The 23,983-nt window shown below is 39.0% G+C and overlaps 1 protein-coding gene across 2 annotated transcripts in view; it reads left to right on the top strand.

Moving 5' to 3' along the window:
• The window catches only part of RPS6KA2 (ribosomal protein S6 kinase A2), a 295,053-nt gene that overhangs the window by 24,281 nt on the left and 246,789 nt on the right, over positions 1-23,983 (top strand). The window contains exon 1 of one of the 2 annotated variants that reach the window (XM_040554041.1): positions 2,785-2,911. The exons of the other annotated variant lie outside the window; for it this stretch is intronic. Within the exon in view, the coding sequence (XP_040409975.1) occupies positions 2,864-2,911 (48 nt within the window). The 5' untranslated portion in view covers positions 2,785-2,863. Of the gene's footprint in view, positions 1-2,784; positions 2,912-23,983 lie in introns of those variants that run through there. 2 annotated transcript variants of the gene reach the window in all.

The following is a 23,983-nucleotide window of genomic DNA, read 5'->3' as shown; positions in this document are numbered from 1 at the left end:
TCTGTTGGGGTGCTAAATGCTGTCTTTCTAATGGGAGCTAGGATCAGTTGGGAGCAGGACTGCTAAGAGCTGCGTAGTTCGTCAACAAAGATGAAAAAACACTTTACTAAAAGGTGTTTCTTACCCTGGTTATTTCAGAAAGATGAGGTAAGCTCTCATCAGTGAGTAAAGTATCTTTCATTTAAACTGCTTGTATAGAGGCTCCGTAGCATAAAACAGCACACGGACTCAAAAGGGCACGCAGCAGTGCCTGCATGTAAAGATGTTATGTACATAGGATTTGGAGATCTTGTTTGTTTATTAAGTGATGCATCTAGCTGAAATGATTGTGGATAAGCTGAGACTGTATGTGTTGGGTCTGACCATCACATTTAATAAAAAGAAATTATCTACCGTAGTAACTACAGGAGAATTCAGAACATATTCAGACATAACGTTATTTTTTAGTTTAATTTGTATGTATCTGTGCTCCTCAGTGTGGCTTTTTTCATCAAGAAGAAGCAAGAAATTCAGAACTATAGATGAGATTCTACCTTTAGATTCTACCTTTACCTTCTCTCTAATGCAGCTATTTTCTGAAAACTGGTTATGCATTAGGTAAAAATACTGTTGTTATGGTATTTCCAGCTTAAACCTAATTGTTTAGTTTGAGATGCACTCTTTAAAGAACTGGCTAATTCTAGATGCTGGGATGATGACACCTTATCTCAAAGGAAGGCAGTTTTCTTTCTTTGAATTATTTTTATGAAGTCTCTTTAAAGTATTCTAATGTGTGTGTGTATATATATTGAGGAAAACCTTACAACCTTTATGGACATGAGTGCAAAAATAAAAGTACAGGTAAATAGTTGCTCTATGGAGAACTGGAATTTTAAGCCAATGCTATTTGACTGTAGTAAGCTTTTAGGTGAAAGCCAAGATATTAAGAATTGATGTAAACTCTGGAGAATTGTAGATGTTTGAAACTAAAAGTAACATTCTTGGTAATACATACCCAGAGGTTGCAAACTTACATAGATACATATATATGTTGAAGGGCTCCAAGATTCAAAAAAAAAATGTAGCATTTTATAGGAGAAACTATGGAGAAAGGTACTAGATTTCCCATTTAATTTGGAACTTAATTCCATTCTAAATTGGAACTCTAGCACCAATTTATATTCCTGCTGCGTATGTGGACAGTTTTTATGGTGTTTTCACTGCATTGTTTCTACAGGCATTTTGGACTCTTCTCTGCTTTATATAAAGCATAATGAGGCTTTCCTAAGAAATGCTCCTTTCTTCTTTTTATCGAAATTAAACCCAAAGGTACCATGCATATAACACACCAGAAAAATAGTCACTGTTTTACTGCTCAGTTCTATTTCTTAAAGAGGGACCTGGATTCTTCTCCTTGGCTTTCTCTTTATGGGTATGGTCCTGGTGCAGGGTGCTACTCAAAACCTACCTGCGTGGCTCTCCAACATCAGGCTGAGCATTGATAGCCATGTTACCTTCTAAATGCTGCTTTCATCAGATTGTGCTCACTCACCTTCAGCTGTTGGTTTATCTTGGTGATTATTCTGGGTCTGCATGTTTTCTCATGGTCAGTTGTTTAAGGTCAGATTGGTTGGGGTTTTGTGCTACCTGCTGTAGTGGAAGTTGTCTCTGCCCATGGTGGGGGGGTTGGAATTAGATGGTCTTTAAGGTCCCTTCCAACCCAAACCATTCTGTGATTCTATATTTGTGCTACAGCATGCAGTTCTGCTCTTCTTGGCTATATTGGCTTACAGCTCTATCTGATGATGATGCTCAGGGATATAGGCCCTTGCTAGAGGGTCTAATATTTTAATGCCATTATGCAGTATGAAAAGGTTTCACTTCCCCCATAGAGTACTTCAGAGGAGATAGTACTGGTCACAGAGGCAGCTTGATCATGTTAGATGGGAATAGTTATTTTAAACTGATTCAACTACTTGTTTCAGTGTATTCTCAGTTATTAAATATGGGGATTGTCCCATCAGTATAACTGGAAGTGGACACTGAGTTTCAAATCAGGCTGTCCTACAGCACCCTGCTGGTTTAGGGTACCACTGACCCAGGTGGTGCAGCATCATTGGTGAGCCCACAGCATCCAAATCTGGAGCTGAACTTTGCTGGCAGGTTCCCAAAGGGGAAGCAGCAATGCCTGTGGTCTCTGGTTCCTATGGTATTGAATCAGACCTGGTATTTGTACGCTCTATAAATACCTCTGCATGTACCTGTATATAACACCTTTGCCTGTAGTCCTCTTTGTACAGGTTGTCTAAAAATCATTCCAAGAAAATAGATCTCCAAGTGCTGTAAAGCAAACAAATGACAGGCTCTTCCTGTGCTGGGCTGAGTCACAGGCAGTGCACAACTCGCAGGTGTGCGGTGGCAAAGTGCTGGCAGCGCTGGGTAGGGTTCGTGGTCCTGCATGTTGAGCTCCTTTCTTCTCCAGCACAGGGTCTGAAAGGATCAGCCAGATACCGAGCTCCTCAATGCCTCTTTTGTTTTTCTGTAAATTTTTGCCGCTGGATGAGCATTTTTTGTAACTTTTGCCTTTCTTCCCAGAAAATCTGCAGACTTAGTACCTGTTTCCTTCCTCCTTGTGCTGCCAGCACAGCCTGGCTTCTGCTGGAGCTAGGGTGTCTGTGTACGGCTCCTGATTTGAGTCAAAGATTAGATCCAGCCTAGCTCTTTTTTTAATCTGCTGCTGGGCTGGGCTGGCGTCTGGTGACGCGTTGAGCTAAGCTGGCTGCAGCAAGTTAATAGAGAAGAGGAAAGGTGTCGAACCCTTGCAGAATGGCTCAAGGGCTTGCGGTGTCTGACCTGCACTGTGATTCTGAATGCTGAAAAAAAGATGATAAAGCTGCCTCACAAGAAGTTACAGAAATTTTTCCTTAAAAAGGTAAAATGCTTTTTTTTTTTTGCTTGCTGCTTTGCCTGCTTTGATTAGGTTGATGACAAAGTTTGACAATTGCATTGTTCTTGTGCAGTCAGCCTTGTATTTTCATTATCTTGATATGTCTCAGACTGTCCTCTCGATGTAATGTTTTTCTTGGCTTGTGGTTTGGGATGTGATGGAAGTCATCAGAACCAGGCTTGGACCTCATGCTATATGGGTTCACTTGATTACAGTTGCAGCTTACAGCTTCTGTCTCCCTGTTGCATTGTGCTGCCTTTTAGCCCTGTTGCTTGACTTGCTGGCACCATATGTTCTGAATCTGTCACGTTGAATTTTAGTGCTCTCTACAAGTTTTGTTTGCAGTGTAAAAGGAATGCTGCTTATTGACTGGTGCTTATTTGGGGGTTGGGGAGGGGAGAAAAAGTTCAAATTAAAAGCAGATGTATATTTTTTCAAAATTTGTTGTACACTTCTGTTTTCAACTATGCCCACGTAGCTCAGTGATACGGAGAGACCCTATGGAAAGCACATTATGCTTTCAAACAGAGCTGTGTTCAGAACTACCTGGGCTTTAGTTTAAAGCTACTTCTAGATTATGCCTTGCTATTCAGCACTATACCTAGCGAGGTATTAAGTGCTATGGTGACTGGCAATCTAAATAGCATTTTTTGTCTCCATTATCTATGGATCCTGTTAAGGCTATGTATAAACACTATCTAAGCACTATCCCCTAGTTATGAAAAGACATGTACTGTGTCATAACCTCCCCCCCTTCTCCTCTTGGCTACTTATATGCACAGTTTGCATTCCTGATAAACCTCTAACGGTCTGTTTATTCAGTAGGGTTATACTGGTAATAGTATGGGACTCTCAATTATAGTGAACTGGAGTCCTACGCTTTCACCACATAGTATAATTTCACATGTAAGCTATTTCATACTGATATCTGTAATAGAATATACCCCATTAAAATGGTTTTAGTTAAAAATATTCAATTTGGCTATAAGGGAAGACAGTGGTCACGTTCTAGTGCAAGTTAGGATCTGGCATACGGCTTGCTAATTTTGGCACTTCCAAAGATGCAGATGGTTGGTTGTACTGCTTGATTTTCAACACTGATTTTACTGCTTGATTTAAACACTGACATCACAGTCACGCAATTGAACTGTCCTCTTGAGATTCCTTATGCCAAGTGAAAATCACTTTCCCTTTTGCTAGAGTATATACTTCTTACTGCTGGCAATTCCTGATCAAATGACCATAATTTTACTGTGATATAACTTGATATTCTGTTATATTCTTGCACGTAGGACTAGAAGTCCCCAGTTGATTAATGTATGTAATAATGAAAGAGGATGATGAATTATGCTAAACTTGAATTTAGAGTAGTTGCTGAAAATCCGATTTCATTGCTGAGCCAGTGGTTTGAAGTGATAAAGTGAAGGTGGGTTTAACCAAGAAGGAAATGAGTGTAATTTAACATTCAAATAGCAGTAGGGCAGCCGTAGTCTTGGGAGTCCCATAGCAACTTGTTCTATTGTGAAAAGACGTCTGTGTGGTACCGCACAACAGAGATGTTGAATAGGATTCACATACTTGCCTGTGTTGATGGTTCATGTTATTTCCCTGGAGGTGGATGGGGAATTTTCAACAAACTACATTTTGATTTGTGGTAATGTCTGGAACAAAACTCTTGAAAACATCTGTGATCCTTCCAGAAGTTGTAAGCTGATTCAGTTTGTAGGGGCCTTTTTATAAATGTTGGGAAAGGGAGGCACCACAAAACAAGTGGGTAGATCCTGTCCTCTACTATGTGTGCATACCTTTGACTGAAGTGGATGCACGAGCATATGAAGACAAACGTGATTCAGACTGAGTTCTGGTCTTGGGCTTTGGTTTAAGTCATGGGATCAACAGGCTATGTGATCCCAGGTTACATGATTAGACTATAGCTAGTTAGTGTTGAGAGTTTTGTTCCCCTCTCACTTGTATACTTGTATAGGTGGTGGGGAGTAATCTCAAATAATTGGAAGATCAACTAGGTGAACTGTTCTTATCTTTGAGTGATGGTTGGAAAGAATTAATGGATACTCCTTTTTTCACCTATGATTACTTTTTAACAGATGTTTTCAAACTTGGGTCCCTTGGTTAGAGGTGTTGTGATTCAGCTGATGATTTTCCTTCATTTACATGGCCACTGCCACAGAGATATCTCTCTGAAGAAAGTTTTGGAAAGGACCTGTAGCTCCCATTTTTTGACTATAACCATACAACAGTCTACCTGAATGTTTGCCTACATGATAATTGTTCAGATGTCTGTGTGCTTAAATAGCTAAAAGAACATGCTTGTAACTCTGCACACAAAAGGATGCCCCAAATAGACAAGTTCCTTAAAATAAGTAAGTAGGTCTTAGGATGGTCCTGTGTTTTCCTGGAAAAAATATCTACTGAATAATGATAACAAATTTGATTACAGCAACGAAAGATTCCTTCAGAGCTTACTCTTCAGCCTTATATGCGGAAGCAGAAGTTCAGACTTACCTTACTAATCATATAGGCACCACTAGCCCTTACATAAACTAGCCCTTACATAAGTCAGTGATTCTCTTTGTGAGGGTTTTCAGAAGCAAGCCTTTTAACAGCTGTGTGTGAGAGCTTTTACAGTGTAAGAGTTTGCTTTGGAAAGTATGCCTTGACTGAAAATTAGTATAGTGTTTTAAGCTCACAATATTATTCATTGGTTATGTATCAGATATGTTCAGTTTACAAGGTGTCAGGGCTCTTGTTTAATACATCTGAAAGCTCACATTTATTTCTGAAATGTGAATCTGTTTTTTGTACTTACCATATAAAAGTCTCAACCTAGGGTCTTTACACCTGTGCAAATCCAGCATAGTCCACAACATCTGGGAGCATAAACGACAGGACTTTAGAAGGCAGTTTTGTTGAACATGTTGTCGTCTTTTATAAACAACAATAATAACCTTGTTTACCAGCAAAAATTGATTGGTACCAGTACGTTTAACATCCTTGTTGTCTATTCAAATCTGAAAGGGTTGTTTTCCTTTTCAAAGAAAGGACAGCTATTTAATGTTTGTTTTTTGAAGTGCAAATGTTCTTCCACGTAAATTTATTTCTACAGTTCAGAGGTTCTTCCGAGAGAGCTTTGTCCAAAACAAACATGCAGTGGCAAAGAGGTGTTCCTGCTATACTGTCATATAAACCATTGAATCAGGACATGTCATGAAACTGGCATGCATAGAAAATACAACATTACGTAAGCTGCTTGATTTACGGAAAGGATATGAAAGTCATTACTTGTAGTAACTAACTATAGTTCAGTAAATAAGTCAGTAGGAAAATAAAAAGCTAGTGGAAAACATTTTGATTTGAATTGCTTTTTAGCAGAAAAATAGGTTTTATTAAAAACAGGTAATTTCGAGTTCCACTGTTTAAGAGCAAAATGTAATCTCTGCTAATAGGCGAAAAGCACGTAAGCAAAACAAATTAAGACCAACTGATGCGCTCGTACAGCAATCTGGTGCTGTAAATGCTGATTGTATGATTTATGTAAATGCATGTTTGTAGCATCAAAACTGAGTTGTTTTTGCTGTGTTGTGAAAAATGAATTGGTAACAACTGCAGTATTGACAGATTATCTCTTGTAGCTTGTGGCAAATATCTCTGCCTTCCCCATCACTATCAACAAAAGTTTCTGTCCTTAGGGAACATATGACTGAGTCACTGATGCAAAGGAGAGAAGCATGAAAGGATGCATAGCTCCAAAAGAATCAGATAGGACGGACCTTTTAGATGTCTTTCTGTATGCTCACACACATGCAAGTCATATACGTGGGCAAGGTATTTTTGTAATCTTTATGATTTTTGGTATTTTTATACAAAGCAATATATTTCTACATGTCTATAATAGTTTTCTTTGTCATAGGCATGCTTGCTGTCTCTTGTAAAGCAGTCTGTGTTCTGGGGGATCTGAGCAGCGTGCTGAGCCTAGGGACTGCTATTTTTTGTAGATGTTGCCTGTGTAGTTTAGGTCGGAACCCTTCAGAATGGGGGAACTGAGGTGACACCAGCATTTTCAAGTCATCTACCCCCACACACCCCTTGTAATATTCAGTATCACAGTTCCTGTCCTCAGTGGTGGCACTAGTCACTATTCAGGAATGTGGGTTGACTTAAATAATACTATGTGACTATTGCAGGGCTTCTGTGTTTAATGTATTGAAAGGTGTATGATCCAGCAAATAGTCTGCTTTTGTCATGCTGGGACAAAACTTGCAGAAAGAAGGGGATAGACTTCTCCAAATATGTTGGAGCGTGTGGAAGGCATCTGTAGGCCTGTTTTGAATGAATGACTTGGTTTCTCTTATTTTATTCTCTAAACAACCTACTAATAGGTGTGGGTGTATGGAGGGCTTTCCATATACCTGATGCTCAGAATTGTCAGCTGGAACCAGCCTTCTCAGCTCAGTCTGCAAAGAACCACAGGTCTGGTTCACGAGGCCTCTGATTTTGCATATGATGCTGGCCCATCGTGGCCATTGTTGACTTCGTTAACCTCAGCAGTAAATACTAATGAATCTTCATTTTACTGTTGTGAAGACTAAGGCAAAAAGGCGGAATGACTTCAGCTTGACAGTTATAGGGACGATATCAAGGCAAGGTAAGGAAAAGAAGGCTTTCTGTTCATTTTAGCTTAGGGCTGCCTCAAACAGCTGTTGTGGTCTGGTGCCAGTAAGGCTGCTGATCAGGTGGGAGGATAGTAGGTGAGTCCCAGTACAAACACCTGTGGCAAGGCAATCCTGGCTTATTCCCTGAGTGGCAGGGCATGGAGAATAGGTTGGAGCTGGGGCACCAGATCAGAGGCAGAGCTCTGGAAAGATGGGCTTGCGTTACTGCTGCAGCTGCCAGGGGACTCTAGGGATAGGCCCTGCTGGGGAGGGCTCTGTTCATTTCTTCTGCGTACATGGGACCAGCTGCTCGCCTGCACTCTGTACCCTGTGCTTTGCAATAGCATCCAGTTGGCTCTTTGCAGGGCTCTGGTACAGGCAAGATAAGAGAACCTGACTGATCTGCTACATACAGCTGTCTGCTTCTATAGGCAACCACCTGCTTTGTCTATGTTGAGATTTGACCCCAATGCTGTATTGTCTTCCAGTTGTAAATTGGTGCTAGGGAATGACTGTAATCCCTTGAACATGTAGTATTTGACTGCAAGTCCGTAGATGCCTTTGCAAGGAACCTTGCTGAAAATTGTATTCCAAGAAATATGTACTTATTATAACTTAGATCCTCCAAAGTCCACAACTAGTAATGGCTGTGGATGCCTATTTGAGCAAGTGATTGCATACAGAGAAATCATTCTCAAACTAACCCTTGAAGCAACTGTTCTCTGGGGAAAGAAAAGCAGAAGTTGCTGTACATATTTTTGGCCGGGCTTAAAAGGAAAAGTTGCAAGCAGGAGCAGCCCAGGCCTCTCACTCTTGTATTCCTTCCCGCACATTTAAAAAAAAAAAAAAAAAAAAGACACATTCTGTGATTGCATGTGTGACACTGGGAATATCTCCTAGACAGGTAACAGTTGGGACTCTGTGAGGTTTTGGCTCCCATGTTATGACTGACAGAGGATGCAGCTGTGTGTTTGTTAGTAGTCTATTTTTGAAAGATTGTAGGGGAAGCTTTGTAATGCATGCAAGTCTAAATTTCACAAGACATTAAGAAGAGAGATATGCTTTTGAAGACATTTCTTTCTGTAACCTAAGCACTGTGTTTAGTTTGCTGTAAGCATCTATGTGGAATGAAGGAGACTGACAAAAGCTGGAATCTTCCTTCAGGTCAAGGCACAAGTTCTTAAAAGCAGTCAAACCATATTGAGTTTAATAATGGTTATCATTGGGCTATGTATGTTAATACTGACATTTAATTATGTAAATACTACACAATTTTTGCATGTTACAACCCCAAATGGTATCCACTTATAATACTCAACCTTATTTTTTATGAAGTATTTTTTGCACTTAAATTCCTTGATTATTTTCAAAAAGGAATACTGGGAGACAATTTTTCAGGATTGTATTCAATTCTATCTCCATGCAAGAAGACTTGTACAAATTCCTGTCCTCTGTATTGGTGTCGGGGTTGCAAAGGAGTATTTTAGTTGAGGGAAGTGGGAAAGAGTTTGTTTCTGAACTAAGCAATACATTTTTTTCTCACCTTGCTCAGAAACAGTTGAACCAGTCAAGCTTGAAAGTTTGAAAAAGAATTAAGCCCAGGGCAGACATAGAAGATTTCGGTCTAAGTAGGCTTGATTCATCAGAAATTGGAGCAACTGAAGCATAATTCTGTGGTGGGGATGTCAGCAAATTCCCCAGAAACTGATGTTCATGAAGGTGGTGTGGGAGCCACCATGCTGAAGGAGAAGACAACTCAGCTGTTGAGGAGCTATGCCCTTTTTGTGTTTTCTTTTTTCAACTTGAGTGTCTTTAGTAATGCTGTGGCCAGTTATATGAGGACAATTCAAAAACACCTCCATACACGCACACCTCTGTCAGTGCTTCCATTGCAGTCAGTGGAACACCTACAGTTATCCGCAGGTTGTGTAACTGGATCACAGGTGTCAAGCGAGTGAAGATGAGGCCCAGTCAAGAATTTATTGTATGTGGTGAATGTGAGTCTGGGTGGAGTTCCTGGTATTCTATTTTCTATGCGTGATATGGCAATCACTTCAAGGTTTAAGAACAATGGGGATGCATATGAACAAGGTACTTATACCTGTACCTTAGGGGAAGAAAAATAGATTGCTTTTAAACTGTTCTGATGCTCATAATGGAAGGTTTGGATGGAACTGTAGTAGTTATGTGAAACAGATTTACATGTAATGTGAAAACTCCCCTGAATTTCTGATAAGAGTTAAGAAAACCGAATAACAGCTATGCTTTCCTGAGCCCAAAGGGTCAATGGGGCTGATTCATGGTTCCTTACTGTCAGGCTTCTTTCTTCTGATGTCTTCTAAACAAACAAGAAAAACAACCTGACAACGATGCAGGAGGATCCGTGGACATGACAGGAAGTTCCCATCTATTAGATGTACCTGTTGACCTTTGATAAAATTGTTGTGTGGAGCCTAATGGTGTCTTCTGAGACAGACCTTGGCAGTGCTCTGAGTTTAGCGTTTTTGGCGGAGAAAACACGCTGGAGATTGTAACTGCTACCAGGAAGTCTCTACTTTCAGCCTGCCGTGACTGCACCGCACCCCTTGCTAGCTCTGTGAGGCAGGGCAAAGGCATCTTCCCTGGCCATGAACCACCACCATCTCCTCGAGTGCTGGGGAGAGATGGACCCTGCTGTGCTGGGTGTGGATGTTGTCTCAGTAGACAGCCCTTTTTTCTCTCTGTCTGAGAATCCACCTCTCGATCCATCTCCTGAGGCTTGTGTGTGTGCTGTGGCAGGTGACTGTGCTGGCATGCTCTCATTGCAGTAAGATCGGGAACGTGGTGGAGTGGGGCCTGGCTGAGGGGTGCTGCTCGTGGCTCCAAGGTGGGAAGCAGTACTGGCAGAGTGAAGAAATAGGCATTTTGATGCTCAGCTCTAAAAGTGATGCTAGTTTACTTACAGTCATTAGCCTAGTTAATCTATTAATTGTCTTGTAATCTATTACCTCATTGGTAGGTAAAGATGATATCTTACACCACTGTAAGGTAAGACAAAAGAAAACCAACAAAGTGATTGCTTATATATAAACATGTGACCACATGCGTGCTAGCCTTTGTCTTGTGTAGGCGTGTGTTAAAGTGACAGGAACTGCTCTCCCCACACTTGCCCTCTGTGGGGGTGTCCCTCCCCAGTGCACAGCAGGGCATGAGGTGGCTGATGGCACGTTGGTACCATGGCAGGGCTGAGCAGGGACTGGCGCAGGAAGCATACAGCCTTGCTGCTATGGAAGGGCCTCCACAGCCCCATGGGTCTTTGTGCTGTGCAGCTGGTGCTCCCAATGTGTGGGCAAGGATTAAAATGCAGGGGTGGGCTTCAGTAGATCACAGCTTTCTCTCCCTGCTTCTTTATTAACACATTGCTTGGCACTACAGGGTGTCTGAAGAGATTGCAGAACTTGTTCCCTGTCAGCTCATGAAAGGACTCGCCTTAAACATCTCTCTGCTTTTGTCAGAAGCAAGTCTTAATGCTTGCCATTGGCACTTGAAAAATACATCCCTGTACTCTGAAATACATCCCTGAACTCTGTGTGCTGGTGCAAATGCTAAAACTTTTCAAGTAACAAATACCTTATTTTAGAAGGAGGGTCTGGGTCAGCTGATTCAAGGCTGTGCTCTGTGTCCCCCCAGCTGAACCTAAGGCACTATCTTAAACTACTGTTTTTTCACGTTTCCCCTTAAGGATTCATTATTGACTGAACATGGTGATTTCTGTCAGGTCTATTGCAATGCCTTCTTACTTTACATCCAAAGGATGTAACTTGGAAAATGGAACTCCTTTTTCTTCACCTAAATGACTTTATCCCCTTTCTGTTCTAAATTCTCAGGTTGTCTCCTGTCCTCTAGCGTGATTCCTGCATTCCTAGCTTGTTTTCAAGTGATTTCACATTTCTTTTGGCTGTATCCAGGATTCAGCACTGTAGCTAACAGCAAAGTGCACATGCTGTGCACCTTCTGCTGCAGGCACAAGTTATCCTTCCTGTAGGTAGCTGTTCCAGTACTCTTCAGTGTTGTTCACGCCAAGTTAATATTATCTCCCCGTTTTGCCAGCGTGATATGTCTTTCCCTTTTCATTTGAATTCATGTGGTCTTCCATTTCTTTAACTGCATTCCTTTGAATATAGGCACCAAGTGTCTGTGCAGTAGGTACACCCTATATGATCTTTGTGGTCTTGCAGTTCATGTGCAGCCATATTTACTTGCTTGCTGTACTGAGTCCCGTAAGTATTAGCACTTACACATGCCATCTTTTGTAGTTTTCCAGGGGGATACAGAATCTTATTCCACCAGCCACTGCTGGCCTTCAGCAATTACTTTCAAAAGGTAGAAATGCACAAGTTTTCTGTTTTGAACCTCAGGATGTAAAAACTGTGATCTTGGCATAAATCTTAATTACTTCTGGTGCTACTATATAAAGGTAGGTATGAGTCATGCAAAGAAGGTGCATGTATGCTTGTAACTTAGCATATAAGTGAGGATTTAGTTCTTGCTAAGAATGTACTGTGTAGTTTTAACTGCTTTATTTCTAAAATTGGGCTGGTTTCTGAAAGATACCTTCTGAGGTGAAGAAAGACAAGATGTGGCTACGAGGTCTGTATTATATCTCCAGTGATACTCCATTGGAGTCAGAGGCTTGTTTTCTGTCTCACGTGCAATAAGCAGAGTCCTGAGGAAGACCTGTGTCAGACAAACAGCCTGAAAAGAGCAAGGCTGAGGTGCATGTAAAAGGAGAATGTGCTCTATAGAAACATAAGACTATTACTTTATTAGCTCTAATCCAGGATGTGCCCTTTTTCATCTGAATTACTGCTGATAGTTAAATGAGATTTTGTAATAGTCCATTCCCAGATGAAGCAGTTAAGCCCTTTTCATGTAGATATCTGTTCACCGAGATCTCTGAGAAGTCTGTGGACTGGGGTGCAGATTAGGGTTAGGGGACAGAAGGTTACAAGTACTTACTTTTATTCCTTGAATTGAAAACAAGGATGCTACCCTGCTACTTGCCTTTAAGTTTTAAAGTTTGCCTTGAAGGAAAGGCAAATCATAATACACCTTTGATAGTTAGAAAGTGAGTCTTAAAAGTAACTTTTAGAGCTCTTCTACATTACAATAGTAGAATCAAATTTTTGGATTTTTTTGTAGAAATACAGTACTTTTTTTTTTTCCTTGAACTGTGGTTTGGTTTCTTTTAAACTTCCTATTCAAGTCTTGTTTGCTTTTCTAGGAGCTTTTCAGTTCAGATATTGGAGAATTAAAATGTAGTAGAAGCTATGTGATTAAATTTTTTTTTTCTGACTGCTGTAGTTAATAACAGAAGTAAAGAATGGACTTTAATGTGGCTTTTCACTTATCTCTTTCTCAGGAATTTGGAGTTACCTTGGTGTGTGTGTCTTGTTTTTTTTTTTTTTTTTCCCATTATGCTGCAATACATTTCTCCCTTATACAAAACTGTCACGTTAAAAAAAATAATAATAATCCTACAGGATATATTTCTTGTTGAAAGTGAATATTTTTCTGCCTTTTCTCAATCCATCATTTGACATCACTTGAAATAGGCCTCACTTGGCTTGTAGAGGTTCTTTTTTTAAAAAAGTGTCTTCTGAAGGAAAATTACTATTCCCCAAAATTGTTTAGAATTTAACTGGCAGCTTTCTTCATGAAAACTGTGTAAATATTTTAGTGAGCTGTTCAAGCCACAGAAATGGGAAGTGAATCTAGGCTTCCAAAAGAAAGATCTTATGAGCCTACTCATTTGGTGTAGTTCTTGGATATTATCTGCAAGGTGTTTGTACTTTTTCTGTGGAAAACGGAGGCATTATTTCTGTTTTGGCTTTTTTTGACAGGATGTTGATAGAATCTCATTCTCTTCTATTCTTGCTTGATGATCAAACTTATCTCTTCTCTTGAAGGATTTAAAAAAAAAACCTTATTAAAAAAAGAAAGCCTTCTCAACTGCTTGCTCAAATATAAGAAACCTGTAAATCTAGAAAATAAGGGTGCATTTATGTAGGTTGAAATGGATAAGACAACTGATACAGACATTCTAGCTTTTGCTTAATCTTTGTAATAAAAAAGGAAATGAATGCACACTTCCAAGGGGAAACTCTCCGGAGGGCTTAGCAGGATGTGTTGTTCAGCTCTGAAAATCAAGGAGATCTTGCAGCCTCCCCAAAGAACAGCTATTTAACATGGGAGGACATGCAGATGTGTCTCACTTCTGAGTCTGCTGGGAAAGAGACTAATCTTAGTACAAATCTAGCAGCTATTGTAATTGGAGAAAAAACTGACAAGAAAAGTGTAAACGTAACTTTTTTGATACTGCTTCAGGGAATAGTAGTTCTTTTTCAAGAACACAAAATGATGGAAGGTGCATGGTTGTGCAGAGAAAAATAAGCCATTCATGAAAGCATTAAAAAAGTAAAAGTGCATTGATTTTTGAAGACCTGTGAATTGCCATGTCCTTGCACCTATTTATGCTTCCCAAAGTAATATTTTGAATAGGGAGAATTGTACACTGGAAATTGAATGTCTAGTATTGGTTTGTCTGAAGCACCTTACAGAGTAGAATTGAGAATATGCTGATGTTTGGGAGAGAACTACGTGCTTGGGGGGGCGGGGCTGTGGGACAATATCCAGTTATGAAAATTTCCCCTCCATAGATGAAGGAAATGTGCAACAGCAGTAACAGGAGGAAAAAAGGAGAAAAAAAAAAACTGTTGTTAAAACTTTATTTTTCTCTGGAAGTTCAAAGGTTTTCTGCTGTCTCTGATTTTTGACAAGATATTATTATTACCCTAAAAACTGAAATAATAGGCTGCAATATTTATCAAATGACATAAAAAGTTGTGTAAAGTAGCTGAAGATGCTAGCAAGAGATTTGCTGATAAAGAAAAAAAAAATAGAGGAGAAAATGGGGGTAAACCTAAGAAGAAAGCTCTTTATTTTGGTCTTTGCCTTTCTGTTTAACATTGGACTAAGGCACCCATAGTGGCCTCCTGGCTTAACATATGTGCTATCAATTTTACATCAGAAGAACGTTTTAAATAACCTTGTTCTCTTACAAGTTGCAGCTAAACTCTTCAACTTAGCATCTGACTGTAATGAAAAAAATTCAAGTGCAGAAAGCAATCCACTTGATTCAAAGACAGGCCCTGCTCCTGGAGATGGTTATATGCAGCTGTGTTTGTATTCCACTTGTGTAAATCCAGGCTAACAAACCTGTGATTTTCCCTAGTTTCTGAGCAGAGTGCTTGTTGCTATTGTCCTCCCTAATGCTGAACATCTTTTGATGGGGGCAAATGGTCAACTGTTGCAGATGATAATGTTGTTTACTCTAGACAGGTGTGCGTCTGTCCTCATCTAAGTGCTCCATTAAAAAATTGGTATTTGCTAGTGGCTTTTGTTATTTCAGTGCACAATAAGGTACAGCTGATGCTTGTCCAAGTCTGTTGGAAAGCTTACAATCTGATTTTTGTATTGCACCGGAAGAGGTGACAATATAGGATGGAGGGGTTAAGGAGAAGGGAACAAACCTATGTGAGGGTTATGCACTTAGTTTAAAAGGAGGTAAGACATTTCTAAGAAATTATTTTACTTTAAACCACTTTGGGAAAGAGCTTGCCTGGAGAGCATTTTCTGAATCAAGTAATGCCTGTCTGTCTCAGTGGACCTTGAACAAGAAACATGGTTAAATGAGTAAAGTTTTTTTTTCAGATTTTACTCTTCTGTCCACCATGTACACAGTTTTTGTTAGGAAGAAATGGAAAGTAAAGTATTGCCAATATCTCATGCACAGCATTCAAAACTTCATTTTTACAACATTTATGATTATTCAACATTTTGTATTAAACTGTCCTAAACAATGCCCTTCTATCAGCTGATAGGGAAATGAAATTGAGAAAACACATCAAAGTTGTGGAATGTTAATGTTTTCAAAATGTGTTGTAAACATTCTATTTTTGTTGTCAACATCTTCTTTTGGCTAGAAAACATGGATTCAGTTTTGTAAATTGAGATTTTTATTGCCAATACCATGAAGAAAATGGAGAAGTCCACCATGGAAACTTTACACAAGCTATGTAGGTGGCTCAGGGGCAGCCTGTCATTAGTGTTTTATAAGTTCTCCCATTAGATTTCAGAGTGCTTGTTTCTGCTTCTGAAGAGGGTATATGCAGTCCTTGTGTTTGAAACTACATGCCATTACTGATATGGCAGGGAAAAAGTCTGTTGTTTACTTGTTAACATCTGATTCAACCACTTATTCAATATTAGCAGTCATGAGTAGCAGTTGTTCAGTATGCTGTGCACGTTCATCTACAAAAGCCACTCTGTAGTTCAATGCCAGTCTTTAGGGGAGAGCTTGAAACAGAATAGCAGATGTTCCCCTCAAACAAGGTTGCATTAGTAACCAGCTTCATGGCAGCCAGCTAAGGGTGCAAAATGCAAACAGTCTGTTGAATAAAATATGCTGGAGTCCTGTTTTTGGCCATAGTTTCCAAGGCAGCATGGGGCACAGTGGCCTGATGCAGCTGAGCAAAGTGGCCTCAGATCAGGCTAATGCCTTTCTTGCACATATGCCAAGGGAGTATGAGGGAAGAAGCCTCTACACTCTGGCTGTCTGGGCAGCAATGTCTCTAACAAACACAGCTAGAGCTCATGGAAATTAATTTAAAGGCTGATAGAGAGGAAAAAAAAAAAGTAGGAGAATAGTGAGAACAAGACAGGCCCCGAGTGTCCACTTAAGAAGATGTGGGAGTGGAAGAAGGTGAAATGAAAAATCTTGGCAACAGCCTTTGGAGGACTGGGAAAATAGAGGGTGACCTGACGGGATGGATGTCTATTTGGGGTAAGTGGAGAGGAAGGTAGGAGGGAGCATCTCTAAGGAGATGACTCAGGTGGTGGCAATTCCTGCAGCCTTCTGCTGGTGATCTCTCCTTTCTCAGAGGCAGATGCCCAGGCAGCATGGAAACAGAGCAGGGAAGCTAATGTTTCTACTTGCTATTGCTTTCCAAGTCCTCCCAATCTGCGTCACTCTGGAAGGATCTGTATACTTGTATTTTAATTAAGAAGTTTAGTCTGGAATCCTACAAGCCGATTTGAGAATCAGTATTTACAGATGAGTGATGTCCTGGTTTCAGGTAGGACAGAGTTAGTTTTCCTCCTAGTAGCTGGCAGGGTGCTATGTTTTGTATTGGGATGAGAAGAGCGCTGATAACATGCTGATGTTCTAATTGTTGTAGAGCAGTGCTTACACCAAGCCAAGGACTTTTCAGCTTCTCGCTCTGTCCTGCTAGCGAGCAGGCTAGGGATGCAGCAGGAGCTGGGAGGGGACAGACCCAGGACAGCTGACCCAAACTGGCCAAAGGGGTATTCCATACCATCTGACGTCAGAACTGGCCACTTTTACTTTTTAATTTTCCTCTTAGATTCTCTGGGACAGGATTGTGGCTAAAGGGGAGAAAAAAAAAAAGCAAAAACGACAAAAAAAAACCACAACAACAACTTGGTGACTTGTAACTCAAGATTAAGTAATGCCACAGTTGTGGAAAAGGTGCTTGTAACAAATTTTATAGTATTCAAGGTGCCGTTTGATTGAGAACAGCATAATTTGATGTACCACATAAGCTACTATAATTTGTATGTTTACACAAAGCAAACTTCACATTGCCAAAATTAGCATATGATAAAGTAACAGATTCTGCCTGCTTGCTTCATTTGGAGAGTCTTCTGAGTTTTGCACCTTTTATCATGAGCAAAAGACTCCCTAAATGTTATACACCTTTGCAAATGACTAAAATGCAAATTGAAAGCGACCTGTAGCTGTAGACAGTTAGCAGAGGTCAGCAATGGGATAATGTTTCACATTAAGAGAATTGAACAGAATGATGAGTACAAAAACATATAAAATCCCTTAATTCCTTTTAAAACCCCACTAATCTATGTGATTGTAGATAATCCTTTGAAACGGTACCAAAACCAGTATGCTGAGTGTAGCCATAAGCAGGATGTTTAGCCTTGTAGCATTACTTAAACTCCCCTGGTACTTTTCAGAAACTGTATTGCACGTAATTTTCTTCTCTTTGACCAAAGTACAAGTGTCTTGATACTAAGAAGTGGCCCCATTACCCTATTCCTTCTTGTCCTCTGCTTTAGGTTTCCTCAAGAAACTGTTACATTGGACAGTGCAAAAATGCAAACATTTTTCCGAATGATCTAAAGACACATTATCCTAGCTCATGTTTAGTCAAGAATGGAGACAGAAAATGAGAAGTTTGCTGGGAAAGAGTAAATTAATGTATTCATGTTCATCTCCTTACAAGTAGTGTGCTGGGGCTGTTGGCTTCAATCTTCATATTCTTTACTAAAGTTACTAGAAATTGAAGATTAATAATGTTCTCTCTCCTCAAAAGACCAGTGGACCTACTTGGTCTACTCTCATTCCCCTCTTTTCCTATTTTCCCCCTGACACTAAAATATTTTCAAGACATGCAAGCAAAAAAAAAAAAGTTTAGAGCAAGGAATTAAGATGTCTGTTGTAACTAGAGAAGTTAGTCTCTCTTGTTAAAACGTTAGTCTTTATTGTTAAACGCAAACTTCATTATTCCTTTGCTGATCTCTACATTTAATATAGTGTAATTTCTGTTTTCAAAAGATTGACTTCAAAGTCATCTTGAATTTGTGACACTTGAAAATGAAGGAGGATTAGATACAGGGAAAGAGTCCTTACAGGTGAAATCTCATGTGCTTCAATAGCAATACAATTTAATTGAAAATCAGCTTTGTATACTTCTAAGCTTCATAAGCTTTTATTTACTCTTTTCAGCCCTGATTTCTGTGCAAATAGCCTCTTTAAGCTTTAGCAGCATTACTACTACAACTTGTTCAGGCAGACAGATGGTGTGATGTTAAATCCACCTGACTGCCTCATCAACAGTGACAGTAGGCATGAATGGTTTAGCTGGTTTTAGGGTGGGCAAAAAAGCAGCATTAATACTGAAACAAAGTGATGCAGCTTTGCTCCCAACAATGCTAACAAGTGATAATGGGAACTCCTGAAAATCCTGCCAATATTTCTTGAAATTGGATGGTTCTTTCATGTAAATGGTGTTCTCATAGCCTCATTTTGGACTCTTGATTGTTTCAGCTTTAATATATTATACTAGATTAAAAAATGCATATAATTGTATTTAAATATAGATAAATAGTTTTTATTCAATTGGAGAAAACTGAGATCTTAAAACATCAATTATAATGTCTTACTGAGAAAACAAAAAGCAGTATTCCTGTATATATGAATGTTCAGTAACCTGCATGAGTCAAGCAAGTCAACCTGACACAAGGACTTTTTTCCTAAGTACTAATCTCTTGGAAAAGATTAGAAATTGCACTGATAAGTCATGACTTATTAATCACTGCAATCTCCAGACTTGTCAAGAGATCTTAAATCAAACATACAAATGAGGGAGAGCAAAACAAACAAATATGAAAGCAACTAAGTCCTAGTCTACATTTCTGGCAGTCTGAGAACTTGTTTGCTAGTTTTTTTGGGAAACTAGTGATTTAAGATCCTTTTTCTATTAACTGGTCGCTGTTGCCTTCTACAGCACATGGAAGTATGTGAAGTTGTTTTGATCTAAGCCAAACTCAACCCCTCAACTTGTACAGACTTACAGGATTTAATATCAAATGCAGAGAAGCTTTTAAGCATGTATTGTTCTTTCAAAAATGAAGAATGTGCTTCTTGCATCTAAATGTGTGTCAGTTATTTCTTTCAATGGTGGTTCTCAAAACTGCATTTCCTTTTGCATATGAGACAAGTCATCATTAATTCTTGCTCACAAAACATGCAAGTTTCATCATTCTTTTCTGAGCTAAACCATTTTTGAGGACCTATTGATGTATGAACTAAAGAAAGAAAAAGTCAGAAGTAAGTGACATGATATGGGAGAGACAGTAGAAAGTACTTAGCTTTTATGTTCTGCTTTTTTAATGAATAAGCCTCGTAATTTAAGTGGAAAGGTCATACTACTTTCTCTGGGTCGTTTAATACCTTAACTGAGGGATGAAGGGCTGTCTTTTAAAAATTGGATGATGAAACACAGTGCCATGTGAAAAATATAGGAGTTCCTACAGGGATACTGTTGCAGGATCTGAGCACCAGCATCAGAAAAAGGCATGACTAGCTTTTTTGGTCATCCAGAACTTAGAAATCTATGTTCAAAGTAATAGGGGCTGGTAAAGGAAAAGAATTGAAATGTTTCCAAATACCTATTACAAGCCTTTCAATCTACTCCAAAGATTGCTATTCGCTATTCCACCCATTTACCTCATACAGAACCATGTCTGTTATGTATGTCAGTGGTACTGGTTCTGGTGCACCATAAATCACAGAGGAGTCACAGAAATTTATCTGCTTCACCCCTTACTTAATTTATTAGAATATTAGCTCCTTCTATTGCTCTCCATTGCTATGCTTTTTCTTCTCTCTCTATTGCTTGGTTGAGAATGCTGATAAAACACATTAACCACCCTGACCTTGGGCTTGTGATATGTGGAGAAGTTATTAGGGGTTTGAGGCATTAACAATCAGAGCTGATGAGAAGCTTTCCAAACATGTTGCTGACCTGATATAAAAGGTTAATGTAACTGTTTGATCTACTTAATGATGACCAATAATATTAAATATTTGCTGAGTAAACTTCCAGGAATCTAGGCAGGTATTACAGATAGCAGTTAAAATGAGTGGTAGAAGGCCTAATTCAGACAAGCTTTTTAAGAGGATGGTCATTAAAAAGTCTTGCAGATGATGCACTATTTAACAACCCTTAGTTATAGGCTTAATGTCAGACACTATTGTTAAAAACTTTATCCTTCTACCTAGTTAATATTTCTAAAGGTTTTCTCAGACAGATGGTAATGGTTTCTTACAACTAAATCTATTTGTGAAAGAAACTGAAAGGAAAGCAATGATTTAGTGCGACCCAAAGGACAGGTAGCTTGTTCAAACACTTGCATACCCTTTAGGAGTTAAGATGTGTTTTGTGTATAGCTGGAGAAGAGTTTACAGTTTAGTTTTCTCTGAAGGAGTATGGTGTATATGCACCAAAATTGCTAGGTGATCCAAAGCAACATGCATTAATGTGGATAATGGAAGGATTTGCTTTCATAATGCCATTACTGCTCTTAAATAAATTGGTGTTTTCTGATCTCAGGGAGTGAATGCAATGATGTAATTAGTGGATCCCTACTTTTCTTAGCAATAAAATGATTGTTTGTTTTGTAATGGCTAACCTGGGCAGAATTGTCTGTACCCTCAAAACATGTATACCCTGTTTTTTTAGCAGCTAATTTGTACTGTGCAAAACTAAGCATGTGGATTGATGTCTAGATTGTTCATGCATCTAATGATATGGATTGACTTGTTTGTTCCTTGAATTCTCTCTGTGGACTCATTTTGATACAACGTTATCCAGTTACTTGACCTGAGTAGTTCAGGAGATGGCTGAACACTGTACAATTTTCCACTTCAGAAATGGCAGTGCAGCAGCTGTAGTGAAAGCATTCATGTATACACAGTCTTCAGCTTGCATAAATCAAGACTGACACTGATGTATTGCAGCTGGGGATCTAGGCCATCAGAGATATAATGTACAATGAATAAAACTTGATTGAAATGCGCTATGAGAGTCATTTGTGTAAAAGATGTTATTAACGAAAAATGTAATACTACTACTGCATTGAGCTGGAAGTATGGTGTAGGCAGACTGTTTTCTAAACCGAGTTAGTAGCTAGCCAAAAGAAAGTGTAACTTGTGGGGTGGATGGGAGGAAAGTAATTATGATGTTTAAAGAAGTTATGTAGTGTGACCATGATGCATAAAATTGTGATAAAACCATAGTAGCTTATGGTCTCCTGTTATAGTAATATTTTCACTCTCTTCCAGCTTGTCCCTATAACACTGTTTAGATAATAACTTGCTATATATCAGGTAAATGGCTTGCTTTACTGATACATTCCTTTATTGATCTGTGATTAAAGCTGAACCTTAATTTCCTAGCTGTTGGTAAGCTTTAGCTGTGGCTTAATTTGGGTGCCAAATACAAAATCCTGTAAGAAATCATCAACTTACTGCTGTAAAAATAAAATAGGCAAGTTTGCTGTTTGATTTGAGTGATGTTTCATTTTTTAGGTGCAAAAGAAAATATTGTTTTCTGATATGTTCTTCAAAAAATTTCAATAACAGAATGCAAGAAGTTTCATAGACTGCTTAATTCTATTTCCAAGCCTAATGGACTTGGACTCTCACTTCGTGTAGCAAAGTCAAGCCCTGCGAAGTGATGAAAAGTCCCAGCAGAAATGTTTCGTTTGCCAGTTTTATAGGATTGAGTCCCAGCTGTGAGCTTTACACTCTTCTCCCTTTTTTTCACTCTTGTTTTTCTTCATCAAATCAAGCTCTTATTCGTGGAATTGCTGTACTCTTCCTTTGTGAGGGGACAGGTGTTGTGCACCATGGTGCTTTGGTAGTTTTTCAGATTGACAGCATCCATGTCTGACTTTCTTATTTGTTTTCCATGCTCGTCTTCCAAGAATTCATCAGTCTGTGTCAGCAGAATACACAGCGAGGCTTTTGCTTTTATGTCGCTGCTTATTTAGGATGCACCTAGAACAAAGTGGTGGCTCATCTTTGTTACTTATTTTGAAAACAGTTTTTTTTTCCTCAGAGAACTATCTCCTTGAAAACTTTTGTTAGCAGAGTGCCGGTTAAACAGTAAGGAGTATGATGGCTGGCTAACATAGGTATTTCTGCTGAGAAGAGAAGTAGTGGATTGAAGTCCCAACAGTAGAGAGATTTTAGGGAAAAGGTAAATATTTCCTGTTTCTCAGATTTATGCTACTGAAGCAAGCATGCATAATAATGAAGGCCATACACTTATTTTAAGTATTCAGTAAAATCCGTCAATTACATGAGCCCCTTTTCCAACATGTTTTCTAGTTGTGCTCTTGGCTGTGTTAAAAGTACTTTTTTTGGGGGGGGGGGGGAGGGGAAGGGGCACAAAGCCTATATGCGGAGACTTTTTCTGCTATGATTTCTTTGACTCTGTACACTTCAGTCTGATGTTTTGTGCTAACTAAAGTTTTCAAATATGTATGAACAGCCAAAATATAAATTATGGATTTCTGTTCTGCCTCTTTCCTTTGAAAGGTTCTGTATCAGGTCCCTTAACCATTCAGCTGCCAAGTTCGCAGAGTGAAGAAGTTCTTTATGGAAAAGTGTTGAAGCATAACCAGTTCTTTTGTGGATGGATTGGTTAATTTTGAACTAATTTCCTTGTATTTCAGTAGATGCTCTGAATGTAGTAGACTTAACAAATGTTGCTTCTGTTTTCAGAACTTGTCTTTCACATTTTCTGATCACTTTAGCAAATAAGAATTGCCATTCCGTGACCCTAGAATAGAAGCTGTAGTGATACATCTGCTAAAATAGGGAGTGTACAATTTTTCTTCATTAACAGGTGAAAGGTGGAGCATGGTCATAAGGGATAATTGAGAAAATGGCCAGTAAGGTCATGTTTATATGCCTTGCTCCGATTTGAAAGTCATGGTTTCTTTGTAAAAGCATCTCTTCGATCACTTTCTTTAACACTGTGATGGACTGCAGGCATACAGTGTATTGTTCATTTCCTTAAAATGGTGAAATGGATTTTAGGGCAGAGGTGTCTCAAGTTTCTACCACAATGCATGATGTAACAACATTTTCAAGGTAGCAATATCATTTTAAATATAATTAAGGTTGTCTGGACCTTGGCATTTCATAATTGTTAATTTTGTTATCTCTTCAATTACACTACAACAGTTTTATTACCCATTCATAAATGTCAGGACTTTCTCTCACCTTTAATATATAATTATTCTGAGGAATTTCATTTTGGCTACAGACTTCATTAACCACAAGCCTTCAATTCAGCCTTATTTTCTGTAAGCCAACATGATGATATATATTTTTTTTCAAGCAGGCTGCCCATATCACATGCTTTATAATTAATGTGCATCTATTGAACCAGAGCCACAAACGGCTTGTGGCAGCACTTTTTTGGAATGATTTCATGGAACACTTTGATTAAAAAGTATTCCAGTTCAAGGTTTTCGAGGGCAAATGTTGAACAAATCTAACATCTTATTCTTCCAAGGCTGTTTGAGCATTGCTATTTGATTTTACACAACAGCAAGCTCTTCAATATTTGAAGCGTGCAAAAGAAACATTTTGATAAGCTGGATTTTTTTCATAGCTTTATTCTAACATTTTTTTTTGTCAGAAAGAAGGCACATAAATAATGCATTAATTCATACA

The sequence above is a fragment of the Cygnus olor genome, chromosome 3, assembly GCF_009769625.2.
Source record: "Cygnus olor isolate bCygOlo1 chromosome 3, bCygOlo1.pri.v2, whole genome shotgun sequence".
Lineage (NCBI taxonomy): Eukaryota > Metazoa > Chordata > Aves > Anseriformes > Anatidae > Cygnus > Cygnus olor.
Note: the sequence above shows the minus strand (reverse complement) of the source record. Positions and strands in the feature narration are given on the sequence as shown.